This window comes from Phascolarctos cinereus, unplaced genomic scaffold, assembly GCF_003287225.1.
Source record: "Phascolarctos cinereus isolate Bilbo 61053 unplaced genomic scaffold, phaCin_HiC Scaffold_1;HRSCAF=81, whole genome shotgun sequence".
Lineage (NCBI taxonomy): Eukaryota > Metazoa > Chordata > Mammalia > Diprotodontia > Phascolarctidae > Phascolarctos > Phascolarctos cinereus.
The window spans coordinates 236,341,372-236,358,897 of record NW_027555514.1 but is presented as its reverse complement, the minus strand read 5'-3'; the positions used below and the strand labels follow the sequence as shown (position 1 = coordinate 236,358,897).

Here is a 17,526-nt window from a genome sequence, read left to right as displayed (position 1 = left end):
GGAAGATGATTCTATGACTTACAAGTGAATTGGATTTAAGTGAGGAAGGTCTGTGAAAAGTCACCAGCCTCACTTTCTCATCCAGAGCCATCTGGGTCCAGTGGCCAGACATACATCAGGATGTCTAGAGATAGCTCCCCTACAGACGTGTATACACATATATACACACACGTATAATAATGTATATTATGTAATCATCTGTGTGTATATATATATACATATAATCTATAGCATAGATTATATTGTATACCATAGATTATATATGCATATGCATGCTACTATATATATCAACACACATGCTACCATATATGTATATGTATATAAACTATATATATATATATATATATATATATATATATATATACACACACACACACACACACACACACACACACACACACATATAGGCTATATACCATAGATTATATGTACCATATGTGCTGATATCTATAAAACAGCATATATGTGCCCTAAATATTTATATTGTGTATAAATACATATACATGTGTTTTACATATATAGTCCACACATATGCAGTATGTATATATAAGCATGTAAGTACACATATATTGATATACATATACAAATATATACATATATACACAAACATATGTATGTATATGTGTTTGTATTTATACATACATATTTAATTAACTTTATCTTTTCATTGATAAAATAATAGATTGAGCTCTGGATAAGTCCTTAGAAGTCAGCTAGTTGATGGTTTCATTTTACAGAGAATAAAACTCATGCCCAGGAATATAAAGTGATTTAAGGTCACATAGCTAGAAAACATCAGCAGTGGAATTTGAACTCATGTCCTCTAGACTCCATATCCAGTGGTCTTTCTGCGATACCACAACAGTTTTCTTAAAGGAACAACTCGTGTTTCAAACTGAATTATGCTGCCAATTTAGTAATTGTTCATTTACCATTCATTAAACTAATGAATTGAATTCCATTCATTAGCCCTGTCTGCTCATCCACGTGTATTCACAACTGTACTATTTCCATTTCTTTCCCTGCCTTTCTGAGGCAGCAGGGAAGAAACCACTGGCAAACCAAGATTTCCTAAAAGGAGAGATAATTGTCAAGGTGGATTACATGCTGAGGCCTGTGTTTTGAGACCCTGTGAGGACACATACCTAGGATATCCTCTGGTACAACATACTGAGAGAGAAAATTAGCCACCAAGTCTTTTTTGACATTTGTATGGAAGCTGATGTAAAATGAAACAGAGTGCTCTTGTTTTGTTTTTGAGGTGGGGAGCGAGTCCAGATTTTACATATAAAGAACTTAGATGTAAAGAACTCTCAATAGGAAGTTTCCTCTATCAATTCATATCAGCAAATATTGTGCAATTTATTGTCTTAGTCTCCAAACTCACTGAGAAGGTTCTCATTTTCCAAGGTCATGCAGGCAATATACATCAGGAATGGGACTTCAATGAGGGTCTTCTCTCTGAAGCCAGCTCTTTATCTACAATACTGGAATTGCCTCCGAAGCACAGTATATTCCAGCAAAATCTCTCATGTCTCATTTATATTAGTGAATGGACACAGAAAATTCTAGTTCTTACATGAAAATTACACTGTCTATATCCTTTGCCCCAGACATCTCACTGGTAAGGCACATACCCTAAGGAGGTCAATGATGCATGCCATTTATACCAAAATATTCATGGCAGCACCTTTTTTTCAAACTAGCAAACCAAGTCATGTGTCCATCCGCTGTGTAATGACTAAACAAACTGTGGCCATGAATATGATGGAATATTGTTGCACTATAAGACATGAAAACTACAGAGAAATATGGGGAGATTTAAATCAACTGATGCCAAATGAAATGAGCAGAATCAGGAGAATAATATGCATAATGACTATAATAATGGAAAGCAAAAGAACCCAGAATTCTAATGATCAAGGTTAGCCTCAGAGAGAAATTGAAACAATATGCCTTCTTTTCTTTATAGAGGGCTATGGGTGGCTAATATCACATATATTGTGAGATTTGCCAAATTATTTTTGTTCTCTTTCTTTTCAGTCCTTGTTCCAGTGAATAGTTTGCTGGGAAGGGAAGAGAAGGATATATTCAGAAATTAAGCTGATATAAAAACAAAAGGCATCAATAAAAATAATAAGATTTTTTAGAAAGAAAATTAAGTTTTTCTTCTTTAAAGCGAATCAGTGTTAACCACTCAATGTTGTAGAAGTCTGACCTCTGACATTTACCAGTTGTTTGACAGTGGAAAAGTCACTTCCCCTTCTCTAGGTTTCATCCATAAAATGCCCTTCCTATTGCACAAAAGTTGTTGTGAGGTTCAAATAAAATACCTACAAAAACACTTTGCAACCCCCAAAGCACTCTATACATGTCAGCTATTATCATTATTATCAACTATTATTAGGCAGATTTAGTCTGATTAGAATCTTCTAAACAATCTCCTCTAATGTACTGAAAGGCTAGATAAATAAATGAACCCAAGTAGCAACTCAAATCGTACCTTCTGTAGGAGGACTTTCTCAATCCCTTTAGTTTCAAGGGCCTTCCCCCTGAGATTATCTCCCAATCTCCCAACTGCTCCATATATCACTTGTGTGCACCTAATTATTTACATATCTCCCCTCCACCAAAATGTGAGCTCCTTAAGGGCAGGGACACTCTTCTTACTTTTCTTTGTAGCTTCAGTTCTTAGCAAAGTGTCCATGCTTTTAAGAAATGGGTTTTTTTAAATTGATTGAATAGCAATATTATTTTTTAAATTTTTATTTTTACTGGGCAGCTAGGTGGCGCAGTGGATAGAGCACCAGCCCTGGATGCAGGAGGACCTGAGTTCAAATACAGCCTCAGACACATAACACATACTAGCTGTGTGACCCTGGGCAAGTCACTTAACCCCATTGCCTGGCCAAAAAAAAAATAAATTTTTTTTATTAAGAACTTGTGAAACATCAACTAACAGTAATATTTCCATATGCTTTTGCATACATAAATGTATGTAAATAGAAAAAGAGTTGAATATGAAACTGTGAACTTCTAGTGTGTAGTTTTTGTGTATGTATTAAATTTAATATGTAGCAAAACTATCCTGCTTGTTAGTGTCCACTTCTCAATTTCCTTCTGCTCTCTTCTATGCATTTTTTAAAATGTTTTCTTATTTAACTTAATTTTCTTTCTTCTTTTTTGCATCACTATCATTACCCAAGGATTGTCCCCCAACCACTCCTTCCCCTATCCCCAGAGGAGTCCTCTCTTGTAACACGTCCTAGAGTGGGTTAAAACAAATTTATACATCGACCATTTCTGGAGATATAACACACCGGAATTCTTCTGGTGATGTTAGATGGCTGTGAGTCGCGGAACAAAATAAACAGTTTTGTTTGAGGACTACCCTTAGGGCAATGTAGAGGTGCATGGTGGCCTGCAGGAGGCTGCAACTGGGCACAAATGAAGAATTACAAAGGTGAAGCAAATATGTCAATGAAATATACAAGCAACAACAACAACTAAAATAATGGTACTGACATGGGAGGGTGTGAGAGAGGCATAGCTTTTGCATTCCATTGGTATCTGCAGAATGTTAGGAGAACTTTGAAGGAGACTCCCAACATGTTGCCTGGACTTTCTACATTGAGCTTTTCAAAAGACGCAGAAAAGAGTCCCAAGATAGTCAAGCAAGTATGATTTGCAACCATTATCATCCTCGTTGGAGATTATATCCACATTGGTGAGATCACAGACCCATTGGGATATCTGAACATACTGAGAGGTAGTGTGATGTGATGGAAAGAACACCGGAAAATCAGAAGAAATTCTAGAAATCAGGAGAGAATTGGGTTCCAATTCTGTCTCTAACACTTGTCACAGGGAAATTATTTTACTTCTCTGACTCTTGATCTCTTCCTTTGTAAAATGGAGACCTGTATAGTCTGCTTCACAGTGTTGTAAGATCAAATGAAATAATATATACTTGTGCCCACATAGTATCCCCAAAGAGCATTATCATCTTAAAGTATTGTATAAATGTCAGTAATTATCAAGCAAAGGAAAAGGTAGATATAGGCCAGTTTCACTAGAATTCTAGAGTGAAGGAAAATACATCTCTCATGGCCAATAATTTGCACAATAATTTGAGGCAGTGTCCACCTTGCAAGGTCTGTGGGAGATCTGTGGTTTTAATATCTCAACCATTTTCCAAAGTGAGAATTGACCTATTTGACGTGACATCATTCTAGGGGCAAATACTGTGTTTATTGTCATGGCAACTCTAGTGATATATCTAGAAAGGAGAAAATAATTAATCCCTCTTTATTTCTCCTATAGGCTATTTTGACAAAGCTCACTTCAATTCATATAAGCTTGCCCTCATCTGAATGAACATTTCTTCTATAAAAGAGATTATGATTAAATTAAATACAGAGGTCTCTGCGTTTCTTTGAGATGAAATGTCTGTGTGTCTTGGGGAAAAAATTACATTTGATTTCTAATACTGTCTTCACAACTAAGAGTACTTGAAAGTTTTAAGTATTTAAGTTTAAACTTTTACCTTGAAACTGTATTATGACTTTTGGGGCACACTGTTTCCCATCTTTTCCCTGTAATTTGCTTCCAATTAAAAATGGAAACAGGTATCGTATAAATTGTTGTGATACTCAAAATCACAAGAGTTACCAGGTTCACTTAATAGCTAGTGAGTATATGAGACAGCAAAGTATAGTAGAACCCAGGAAATTGTTGGCATGAGATCTGAGTTTGAATCTTGCCTCTGACATTGATTAGCTGTTGGACCCTAAGCAACTCATTTAACCTCTCTGAGCATCAATTTCTTCAGTAGTACAATAGAGACAATCATATTTCCACTAGCCATCTTAAAGGATTAAGATAAGGAAAGTGCTTTGTAAAAATTTAAAGTGCAGCTACCCCTTCCCTGTTGAGACTTTTCCCCATTGTAGTTTTGATATATCTCAGGAAACATTTAGAAACTCAGAAATGCAATAAAATATATGTATAGTTTTATGTAATATCAACATATTTTATCTTTTAATACTGTAATATTCCAGACTTCTTCTCTGGTATGAAGGGAGGGTCAAAAATATTTTAAATAAGTTTTCCAGATTACAGGGGGTGCTATACCCCTAACCCCCATGATGTGGAAAGATAACTGTACTATCAAAATGTGAGTTATTACTAGATTAAAAACTTAACAAGCTTTGCCAAAGACTTGTTCACAAGCCAAGGACTGATTTGCTTGCTTGGTTTCTCTCTCTCTTTTTTTTTTCAGACGCTGCAAATGGACATAAACGAGCTTAACATAACTTTGCTTCGGATATTCCGTCAAGGAGTGGCAGCAGCTTTAGGACTCCTACCACAACAAGTTCACATCAATCGCTTAATTGTAAGCTGCCCAGATGTTGTCTGTCCAAATTGCAAGATATCTTTTAATTAGACAGTGTCTCATTACTTAGGGGAGAATTCTCTAGGGCTAAGCCTACCTTACCCTCAATGTAAGCATTCAACTATTCTCACAGAAGTAGAGCTAGAAGGGACCATAGGAATCATCAACTCCAATTCTATAGATATGAGTAAACTGAAGCCATAATTTAGGTTAGTTACCTGAGATCATACAGATAGTAAGCAGTAGAGTCCGGATTCAAATCCAGATCGTCTGGCTGAAGACATAAAACTGTTTTCCATGTACCACACTTCTTAAATTCTACTGAAGGCATATACAATGCTCTCTCTCTCTCTCTCTCAAAAAAAAAGTATTCACAGTGCACTTCTAAGTTTAATTTGCAATATTAACATTTTCTCCATCACTTTCATAAATCTAGATGATCAACAAAACAATTCTTGTTTATAGCTCATATTGAAATTTTAATAATGATGCTAGGAGGTTGATTTGAGCTCAGATCCTCTTGACTCCAGGGCTATACTACTATACTCTACTGTACTGCCTAGCTGCCTCTCCCAATACCTTTCTGCACACATCTTATAAGAAAACAGATTCCCTGTCAATAGAAAAGCTAGCAACCACTTCTTAGGAGTGTTTTGTAATAATTAAAAAGATTCAAGAGTCATAGTTTCTGAGTAATTTAAACATTTTGTTAATAAGGCCAGCAGGATATTAATAAACAGTCATTTGGCCATCTCTCTTAGACCAAAGATAACCATAGGCGGAGGTTCACAGTTTATATACCCTTCCAATGAGGGTGGTTGATGCCACCCCATCATTATGTCACCTTGGACAGGAAAAATATCTCTATATCAGACCACTCTGAGCTATACCAGACTTGGGTTATCTATTTTATTTTTTGGTGCGTCAATCAGGGTTAACTGACTTTCCCAGGATCACACAGCTGGTAAGTATCAAGTGTCTGAGGCCAGATTTGAACTCAGGTCCATCCTGACTCCAAGGCTGGAGGTCTATCCACTGTGCTACCTAGCCATCCCTTGGTTATCTAGACAAAAGGATCTGTCTCCATCCAAACTTGAGTAGAACACAATGTTTTTCCCCACCCTAGATTAAATTCTTTGCAAGGTTGGGTGGAGTCTGAGCAATATTAGAGAGTTAATGCAAAACTATTATCAATAATATCCTTCAAGAAAAGCTGAACTTTTAAAATGAGTTATTTAGAAGGGGAGACCTGAGTCTGATTATTTCTCACAGTTTTACAGGGAATTCATGCTTCAGGTAGGGGTTGGACTAGGTGACCTTTAAGCATTTTTCCAATGCTCACATTCTATAATTCTACACATTAATATATTACCCCAGGAGCCTACTTGTCTGTGTATACACAAATATGTCGTGCTTTATAAAAAATGGTGAAATAATTTATTTTTCTTCTAGAAACAGACATGTCATCCTGTAATGCATATGGGGTTATTAATATCCCCTAAGGATATGTATAAATGTTGTGTATATGTGCATGCAGCACGCATTCTGGATCTATGCTCCCAATCCCTACTCACACTGGCAAGCTAGGTCTCCAGAGCTCTGGTAATACATCCACCCAGGACTCTAGGGTTAATACTGAGGGGCTGATAAGTTTTTTTTTCTAATGTTATAACACATGGACTCCCACCAGTATGCTTCTCTCCATGATTATCAGTTGATATCAATTAGCCAGCCAGATTTAATTTTCTTTTAGAGGTATTTACTAAGATGTTAGAGTAGGAAAAGTCGGTACAAAATATCCCTCCAAAAGACTGTTATTCTCCCACCGTGACATACAGAATCCCCCAAAAGGTGGTCTGCAGCTTATTGGGTACATGTGGCAAACAGATAACTTCTTCATGGGGCCCTCATTAAGTTCCCCTTAGGTATATTGTAACTTATCTGCTGGGCTTCTTATAGAGTTTTGAAGCTGCCTTTTCTCAGTCTTCAGCTCCCAAGGCAGACAACACATCAGCTATTCCAAATATCAAGTCTCAAATCACTTGACCTTCTGTGGTTCTCAGGACCTCCTTTGGTCAAATCAGGGAAGCTAAGGGAGAGGAAAAAAATGAAGCTGGTGCTCTAATCTCCCCTCTCCTGCAAGTAATTCCTTCTTAGCAGCTTGGCTGGGAGGTTTACTACCAGCAAGATGCCAGGTGTTCAAATCCCTGGGTTCCAAATTGCCTTGCTGTTTTATATAGACCCTTCAGGGTATGATCAAGTCTCTCAACCAATTAAAACAGACTTCCTAACAAACCTAATTGAGCAGGCTTTGATCAGTTAGTTCAAGAAATGTCTGCACAAGAATTAAATCTAGATATTGTCTCATCTGATAAACATATCAGAATTAAACGGGTGGGGCCACCCTCACACGTATGCACACAGGGATATAAATATCCTCCATTAACATCCTCCTCTGCTGCCTTATCAAGGTGTGGAGGTGTCCATGGCCCTCCAAGCTATGCCAAGAAAACACCAGTTCTAGAAGTAAGGGCCTGGTGATGACCTGTGTGTCTGTCATCTATGGATCAGCCTAGCTGAGCGTGGAGAAGCTTATCACCAGGTTGGGCACAGTGTAACTTTTTTTTTAACCACATCAAATGTTGAAGACCACCTGTTACCTCCAACACATTTTTAAGCAATTAGCATTATGCTGGTTGCTGTAAATTGGAAGTTCAAAGGTAGTAAAAAAATCCCTGACCTAAAGGGATTTATCTGCAATTCACTTTGACTATCACAAAGAGATTAGAGTCTTCATCTGTGGCAGATAGGTGGCTCAGTGAATTGTGTTACACTTCAACTCATTGAAACCTGAGTTCAAATCTTACCTAACATGCATATTAGCTGTGTGACCCTGAGCAAGTTATCCAACCACTATTTGTATCGGTTTCTCTATTTGTAAATGAAGGATAATAATAATTCCCATCTCCCAGGGTTATTGTGAGGATAAAATAAGATAATATGTGTAAAGCACTTTGCAAATCTTAAAGCATTTTATAAATATTAGCTACTATTATTATTATCCACACCAAGGAAATCATGGTGGATCTTTGCCATATTAAAGTTTGTACACGTGTATAGCTTTAAAAAAAAGCTGTAGTTTAAAAAATGGAAATGTAGAATCCTGTTTATACATACATGCATATAAAAGCTTATGTGTATAACATAAATTATCTTATGCTGTATAATTATATATGATTATGTATATAACATATATAAACATGTACATGTTTTTATGTTTGTACAGACTTTAGTGATCTCATCACTGTCAGTGTCCCTCCAATATACTGACCACAAGGTATTCACACCTTCTTAGACTGAAATCCTTATCCATGGTCTCCTGTAAATATCTCCTGCAGAATATCTCTGAGGGCTGCTAGGAGCCTTCTTCCATGTCTTTTCATATTTCCTGGGAGCCAGTTCAGCTTTTGGACTTTCTGTCACTCTTATTACACAACTTGGCCCGCCTCCTTCTCTAATCACACATTGCATAGAGATCTTTTATTTAACATCTTATGCACAAATAATATGTTCTCTGTACCATGATTAGCAGCTAATCTATCTATATAGATGTGGTTTCACGTCAGAGAACAGCTTAGTGTTGTTGAAGATAATAAATAATTTCCCAGATACAAACCAGTCAATCTCTTTGTTCTGTTTGATTCTGAGCCCAATTCAGCGTCCATCTATTTTTCTGAGATATGTATACTGAAGTATGAACTCAATGAATTGCTTACTCAGTTGCATGCCATAGTCTTGACATCATACATACATGGAGTATGATTTACATACATGTCTAATATATGTATATGTATATACATGAAGAATAACACATATATATGTATGCATCTATATGTGTATACTTATATTCACTATATAGTTACAACTATCCTTTACTAAAGTTGTGCTCCATTTATGTAAGTTTGCTCAGATATATGTGATACACACATATCCTTAGGGGATACTAGCAGCTAGGATGCATTATATCATAATATTTCTCTTTCCATACATCTATATGTATAATACTTATATTCACTATATATTTACAAATATCCTTTACTAAAGCTGTGCTCCGTTTATGTAAGTTTGCTCAGATATATGTGATACACACATATCCTTAGGGGATACTAGCAGCCAGGATGCACTATATCATAATATTTCTCTTTCTAGAAGAAAGAATAAAAAATTATCCTTTCAAAAAAGTATTTTCAGAAATCTCATTTATCCCTTTATTGACAGGAAAAATGATTTTAACATATGCCTCATGTATACTAGTTAAATAACTATGCATGGCTAGCATTAATATAATAATATTCAATCTTCATTCATTGCTGTTGTATTCTATTCGGTGATAGTAGTATGGAAGGAGAAAATAGCTATCCTCAAATAAGAGAGGGTTGTATTTTTTAAATCATACTACCAGCATGGTGTGGATATTCCATTCCAGCTTTGAGATGAATATCTTGGAATATGAGAAATGAGTTAAACACGCACACAAGTAATCGATCACAGGAGAACAATATATATAAAGAGAAATATTGAAATAATTTATTCCATAATGATATTATATAAGATATATAAGAGGGAACACCTTTAGCCAAAATGTTTTCTCTTCTCTTTAAGAAAAAAAAACCTAATGTTAATTATTTGCAGCAGGAAATTTTCTGCTTCCCTTTCTATTCATTTAAGGGAGACAGAAAGAGAAAAAAGGATACAGAGAAAAAAAAGGGAAGAGAGAAGAGAGAGAAAGAATGGCAATTGAGAATTAATTGGAAAGGACCCCCAAACTCATCTAATACAACCCCTATTCAAACTGTGATAACCTAAACTAAATTCTACTTACAACCTATATTATGGGGTTCTATGAGGAACGATGGGGATAGGGATTGGATGGACCTATGATTTCATTGGTAGTGGGAGTTCTCAGATAAGGAAGCTAGAGAGCTTTCTTAGACCAATGCAGTTCATTACCTTTTCTGTAACTTAGTCGTAGGGAGTTGCTTTGAGTCTTAAGCAACTAAGTTATTTGTCTAGGGATCCCATAGCCAGTAGGTGAAGGAATTGAGAGGAATTCAGTTATTTCTGACTTTTAAGGTGGCTCTCAACCTGCTACACCAGTGATATTAGCTCAAACTGAAAAGGATACCTGTAGGTAGCATATTGACTTAGAAATTAACTGTGTTGTATTTTTACTTATTTTGTTAAACCTTTCCCAATTATATTTTAATCTGATCTCAGTAGCCATTGGAACCATCAAAGTTTTTTAGGATACATGCAGCACATAAGACTCTTATATCTTGTGCTATAACTGGAAACAAACAAATAAAATAACCCTAGAAGTGCTATAGAAAGTTGTTATTGTTATTAAATAGTTCAATAATAGGCAAACTAATTATTATTGTATAATACATGTCATTTTAAATATAACAAATATTCCTCAATCATCATCATCATCATCATAAATCCCTAAATACATTGTCATTTTAAAAGTAGAATTAAGTATAACTTTCCCAATTAAAGTAGGAATAGAACCAAATATCTTATTAACTATTTGATGTACATGTGTGACATTAAGCTATTTGGCTGTGCTAAAAAAGTACATAATTTAACAGCTCCTTCAGCTTGTGAAATCTTTTCCCAGTGATATCAAATCTCATTTGGATTAGGCAAGCATAAAATTCTTACCATACACCAAAGAAGATAGAGACTGAAGCTTTGGGCTTGAATCTAGAAGTCACATAGGAAACAATGGCAAACTCCTTGGCCTTTGCAGGCTAGACACACTGAACATGAAGACATATATTTTTAAAGGCTATAACTAAATATGTTTAATGTATTAAGGAAATATTGGCATCTTAAGATCAAAGATGAATGGGAAGAATACATTTAAAGCTATTAACACCAATGCAATGTCAACTCTTAATAGATATTTTTAGTCCTTAATAAAACTCAGGGCCCATCAGGTTCTTAACCTAGAGTCAGTGAGATGTTTTATATTGATGACTCTCTTTCAATACAGTTAATTTCTTTTGTAATTATATGTATTTTATTTTGTGCATTTAAAAAATATTATTCTTAGTACATTCATAGGCTTGCCCAAACTACTAAAGAGGTCCATGCTACAAAAGGAGTTAAAAACCTTGTTTAAGGCACTAAAAGTCTTTCTCACCAAAAAGGAGGAAGAGGATTGACTTCAGAAATTCTTAAAGTATATGATAAATAGGTCAAAACCCAACAGAAATACTTTTCGAACGAACAGAGAACACATCAGTAAGCAATAGTAGAGGTTGTTTAACAGGGACACACTGGAGTTGTCCAATGTAATGGGCAGTGGTCTGGTTCTGAATGGAGCCTCTGAAATGGCTGAGATCGAAGTGTAGAATCAAAACATCCTCACTGAATGACATTCACATTAACAGCAAATACGTCAACCAAGAAGCATCAGTTAATAACAGTATCTCAAAGAACATTTATCAAGTATACACTATGTGTGCCAGGCACTGTGCTAAGTGCTGGGGGGAATATTACATGAAATTAATCACAGAATCTGGAAGTTGGAGAGGATTATGGGAACATGTACTTAAAGAAATACTTAAAGAAATTAATTCAAGCTATTCAGGGATGGCCAAATGCTGAAGCCGAAGCTTAAATACTCTGGCCACATAATGAGGACAGGACTCATTGGAAAAGACCCTGGATGTTGGGAAAGACTGAAGGCAAAGGAAAAGGAGATGGCAGAAGATAACTTGAATAAATAGTGTCAGGGAAACAATGATCATGAACTTGGACATATTTTGAGAGATAGTAGAGGAGAGAAGGCCCTGGCGTGCTATGGTCCATGGGGTCATGACTAAATCACTGAACAACAATAGGAACATAGATTTAGAGATAGAAAAGACCTTAGAGGAAATTGACTCCAACCCCCTCATTTTATAAATGAGGAAACTGAGGCACAAAGAGTATAGATGACTTGCCCAGGGTCATACAACTAGGAAGTATTTGAGGTTGGATTTGAACCTAGGTTTTCCTGACTCCAAGTTCAGCAGCACCCTATCCACTACACAAAACTGCCTCATATGTCAAACAAATGGTTGAGTCAGATGGATACATTTGAGGGGAGAAGGGGGTTATTTTGAAAATTCAGGACCAAGTTATGACCACCTTCTATTAAGAAGTGTTATCCTTAAGGAACCCAGACTTTGTGATCCATGTAGGTTACACAATCAAACTATTCAGTAGCTCACTGTAGACTACAGTAATGAGTGCCTAAATACCAAACAAGATGTAACTTGGTGGCTAAAATTATATATCAGGAACTTGCTATTAGGTGTGATGGGTGGACGGCAGATTAATCCCTCTACAACAAATATGGACTTTATACAGGCATACGATGAAACTGACCATAACTCCAGGTCAAACTGTGCCCAAAGTCCACTGGACGTAACATCGATTCATAAAAACTGAAGAACAACATTTTAATGTTGTAACCATAACAGGTGCTCCAAGCTACTTAGGATAAGTAGTTTTCAAGATATGAGGAAGAAGAAGGAGGAGGAGGGGAAGGGGAAAGGCAGGGGAAAGAGCAGAGAGAAGAAGGAGAAAGGGAAGAGGAAGAAGATGAAGAGGAGGAGAAGGAGGAGGAAGAAGAAGAACAAGAAGAGCTAGGATTTATATAGTGCTTTACAAATATTACTGCATTTTAGCCTCACAACCATCCTTGGAGGTAGATATTTTATCCCCATTTTACAGATGAGAAAACTGAGGCAGGCAGAGGTTAAGTAACATGGAATGCTAGTATCCAAGACTAGATTTGCACTAAGGTCTTTCTGGCTGCAGATCCAGGGCTCTCCAACGTACCACCTACACAACTACCCAACCTACCACCTATAAGAGGAGACCAAAATTGTGTGGACATAAGGTGAAGTACCTATTGTCCCTGTAATCCTTTTGACTCCTAAAGATGCATGGAAGATGCTTTTAATGAACCTGGAGAAGATGACGTTACAGCCCCAAATTTTTATTCAACTACAAAAAGCAATTATTTTTTCTAGTGGTGCGTTACTCAGTAGAACATCAACTATACAAGAATAATAGCAGGATTGTAATTTGTCCATGTACCATTTTAATCTGAATTTTATATAAAAAAAAGAGAGGGAGAAGAATGAGGTATTCACTACAACAGCATTCAGTGACTGAGAATTCACTGTCACCTGTGGCAATATGAGGTGTCCCAAAAGTTTTAGTGCAGTTTTTAAGCAGTAGGATTTTAAACTGCACTAAAATTTTTGGGACACCCTGTCTTTTTTGAAAGAGAAAGTTCCTCCCTATTTTGAGCCAAAATCTGCTTTCCTATCATAGCTTCTCATTTGCTTATAATTCTAATCCCTTCCCTGACACCAAACTTTATATGTTCCTCTAAATATTTCAGCTTGAGAAGAATTTACTTTAATTGTGCTCCTTAAGATTGTCTTACAAGTCCTGGAGAAAACTTAGCAAGCTTGATTTAACTTCAGCTAAATACAATTTTGTTCTTTTATTCTTAGAATATTTACATTGAGTAAGTATGGCACTCTGCCACAAGGAAAGCACCTTTCATTTAATTGTCTTGATACATTTCCAAAAACTTCCTAGGTGCCGACTGTATGTAGGTGCAACCAGGCAGTTCACATGTTTACTCTGTTTCCATCTCTCTTTCTCTCCCCCTACCTACTTATCTATCGGTATGCAAAATGTTGTCACCATGTCATTTATATGAGATACTCTGTGAAAGGTTACCTTTATCACAAAGCATAGACAAGAGATATCCAGTAGATGTTTGGGTTTTTTTTTTTACTGTAGTAAAGTTAATAATTCAGAGAAACCAAGATGTAATGTAGTGTTTTTCTATGATGATGATGATAATAATAATGACATATATAGCATTGCAAAGTTTGCAAAAACAGTTACATACATTATTTTTTTGGTCCTTATAACCACCCTGAGGAAGCTAGGTGGCTCACTAGATAAAGTATAGAAAGATTGAGAGAGATTAAGTAATTTACTCAAGGAAGGCTTTTGGGAATATACTGGTACATGCCTGTAATCTCTGCTACTAGGAGAGGAGGTGGCTGGTAGATCTCTTGACTTTAGGATTTCTGAGCTGCAGTAGGGCTAAAGCTGACCAGATAATCCTACTAGGACCAGCACACCCTTCAGGAAGGGCAGGCCACCAGGCTGCCTAAGGAAGAGGAGAGAGGTCCAAGATAGAAAAACAGAGAATGTTAAAGCTTCAATATTAAGTATTAAACCCATCAATTGGAGAATGGCTGAACAAGTTGTGGTATATGATTGTGACGGAATACTACTGTGCTATAAGAAACAGTGAGCTCAATGATCTTAGAAAAACAAGACTTTCGTGAGATAATGAAGAGTGAAATGAGCAGAACCAAAAGAATGTTGTATATAGTAACAGTAATATAATTTCAAGAATGACTTTAAGAGAATAAGTCATTTTGATTATTATAAATGCCCAAATTAACTATAAAGGACATATGAAGAAAACTTCTATCTGTACTCAGAGAAAGAACTGATGAATAAAAGCATATATAGAAATATTATATATATGCAGACTAATTTGTGTCTAATGATAGCCATCTCTAGGGCGGGGGTGGAGGAGGGAAGAAAAACTGGGGGAGAAAATTTACACGATTATTATATATTTATTTATGTTATATATTTAAAAGGAATTATATATTTGAAAGGAAAAGCAAACTATTATAATAGATTTGCAGTTTCATGTGTAATCATCTTTTTGTATTATATTACGTTATGGAAATGCTTGTTTTCTTCCACAAATTTAAAAATTATAAATATATATGCACATGTGTATGTATACATATACATACACACATATGTACACACATACAGTCATATATATACATATAATTATTAAATATACATAATTATTGATTATCCCAATATATACTAGTAGGATTGGCTCCACAAGTGTCTTCTGCACTTCCAGCTTGAGTAAGACAAAGATACACAATCTAAATTAAAAAACCACAAAATATAGATATGTGTATGTGTGTATGTATCACAACTATTTAAAAGGCGCTATCTTAAGACAGATAAATTAAATAAATAGATAGATACATCATAGACATATACATATAGAGAGAGGTTAGCACAGTGCCTCCAAGCACACACTCTCACTCTCTCTCTGTCTCTCTTTCCCTCTCCATATAGATATAGATAGATATAGGTATTTACATATATAGAGATATAGATATACACATACATATAATATGTATGTGGTTTAGCATTATATCTATGTGACCAACATCACATATATTTTTTCATTAAAACAAATGTTTAAAATTTATTTTCATCACCCAATGGCAAAAGCATAATCCCATATAGTTAAAATTCTAATTGTCAACTGCAAATAAACAGTTTTGAGAACTGTAAAAATGCCTGTTGTGGTTTGCCACTAGATTGTGGGAGGCCAACTTAAGGAGTAAATTGGGTTTTTTAAATAAATAACAAATTATAAAATCAGGCCACAGAATAACCATATGCTCTTACATATATGATCTGTTGGTCACATTAATTTCTAAAAATTGATGAATTTTACCATTCTATGTGTCTTATAATGTTTATTTTAAAAATATCATAGAACCATCCCAAATTTTACTTGTTCTTGTCATATCTAAAAATGTTCTCCTTTTGTTTAGGGGAAGAAGAACAGCATTGAGCTGTTTGTATCTCCAGTAAACAGGAAAACTGGAATTTCAGATGCTCTGCCATCCGAAGAAGTGCTACATTCTCTCAATATCAATGTTTTACATCAGAGTCTATCTCAATTTGGAATTATAGAAGTTTCCCCTGAGGTATGTTGTCATATGGAAGAGTGAATACAATTTGCATACACCACAAAATTGGTAATTATACTAGTAAGGAGTAGGCTTTGGCCTACAAAAAATTGTGAAGAAATGTAGCATACTTTCCTACAGATGCATTATCTTACCAATGAAAAATACATAATTAATATATAATTAATCAAAGTTTCTTTTTCAATGTTCTTTGGTAAAGGTAAAACACATCTTCATGACTAATACTCTGGTTTTTCACCCTTTTCATTCACCCCTTGGCAAAATCTCCTCACAATTCCAACTGCCACCAGATTGTTACTTCTATCTCAGGCAGATTTGCACATCAGGTTCTGACCTTCCAAACTCTCTAGTATTGTATATGCAGAGTTCTATAAGACAGCTCTACTTAATTGCATTTGTTGTCTCATTAATACCAATATATAAAACTTCTAAGTTCAACATGAAACTTATAACCTTCTCTCCCTTTCCTGATAAACCATCAAAATTCCACCATCTTTATAATCTCAAAAATTCACAGATTTGAGGTTTCACTCTTCTTTTTTGCTTTGATCCCTAGAGCCAATCCAGTATGGTCTTTGAAATACCTCTCCATTTTTTTTTTTCCATTACCTCAGCCACCATTAATTCACATCTGGAACATTAGCTACTGCTTTCTTGTTCACCTCTTTGTCTCCAACCTCTCACCAGTCTATCTTATATAGATGTATTTGAATATTCCAATGAATTCTCTTCTTTTGATCTTGAGCCTTACTCCTCAACATTTTCTTCAATCCAGTGACACCAGCCATCTTGTTGTTCCTAACACACAATACTCTACCTTCCAACTCTGGGCATTTTCACTAGCCATCCTCCCAGCCTAGAACTCTCTTTCCTTCCTCTCTGCCTCCTTCTTTCCTTGGCTTCCTTCTGTTCTCAGTCAAAGTCTCACCTTCTGCAAGAAGTCTTTTCTAGTCTTTAATCTTAGTTATTCCAATTTATCACATACATATCTTGTTTATATGTAGTTGTTTACATGCTATGTCATCCATTAAACTGTGAACAGGGATTGCTTTTTTGTTTTGTTTTGTTTTATATTTTTGCCATTTTTTTATATCCTCAGTTCTTAGCATAGTGTCTGGCACAAAGTAGATTCTTAATAGTGATTTGGCTTAACTTCTCCGTCAAATTGTGTCAATATATACTCAAATAGAACTTTGGTCTCATCAGTGTGGAAGGTCC

General features: G+C 35.6%; 1 protein-coding gene across 1 annotated transcript in view; it reads left to right on the top strand.

Moving 5' to 3' along the window:
- Positions 1–17,526, top strand: part of PTPRR (protein tyrosine phosphatase receptor type R) — a 347,808-nt gene that overhangs the window by 159,538 nt on the left and 170,744 nt on the right. Inside the window, exons 3-4 of the mRNA XM_020990258.2 lie at positions 5,282–5,395; positions 16,150–16,305. Coding sequence (XP_020845917.1) covers positions 5,282–5,395; positions 16,150–16,305 — 270 coding nt within the window. The remainder of the gene's footprint in view (positions 1–5,281; positions 5,396–16,149; positions 16,306–17,526) is intronic.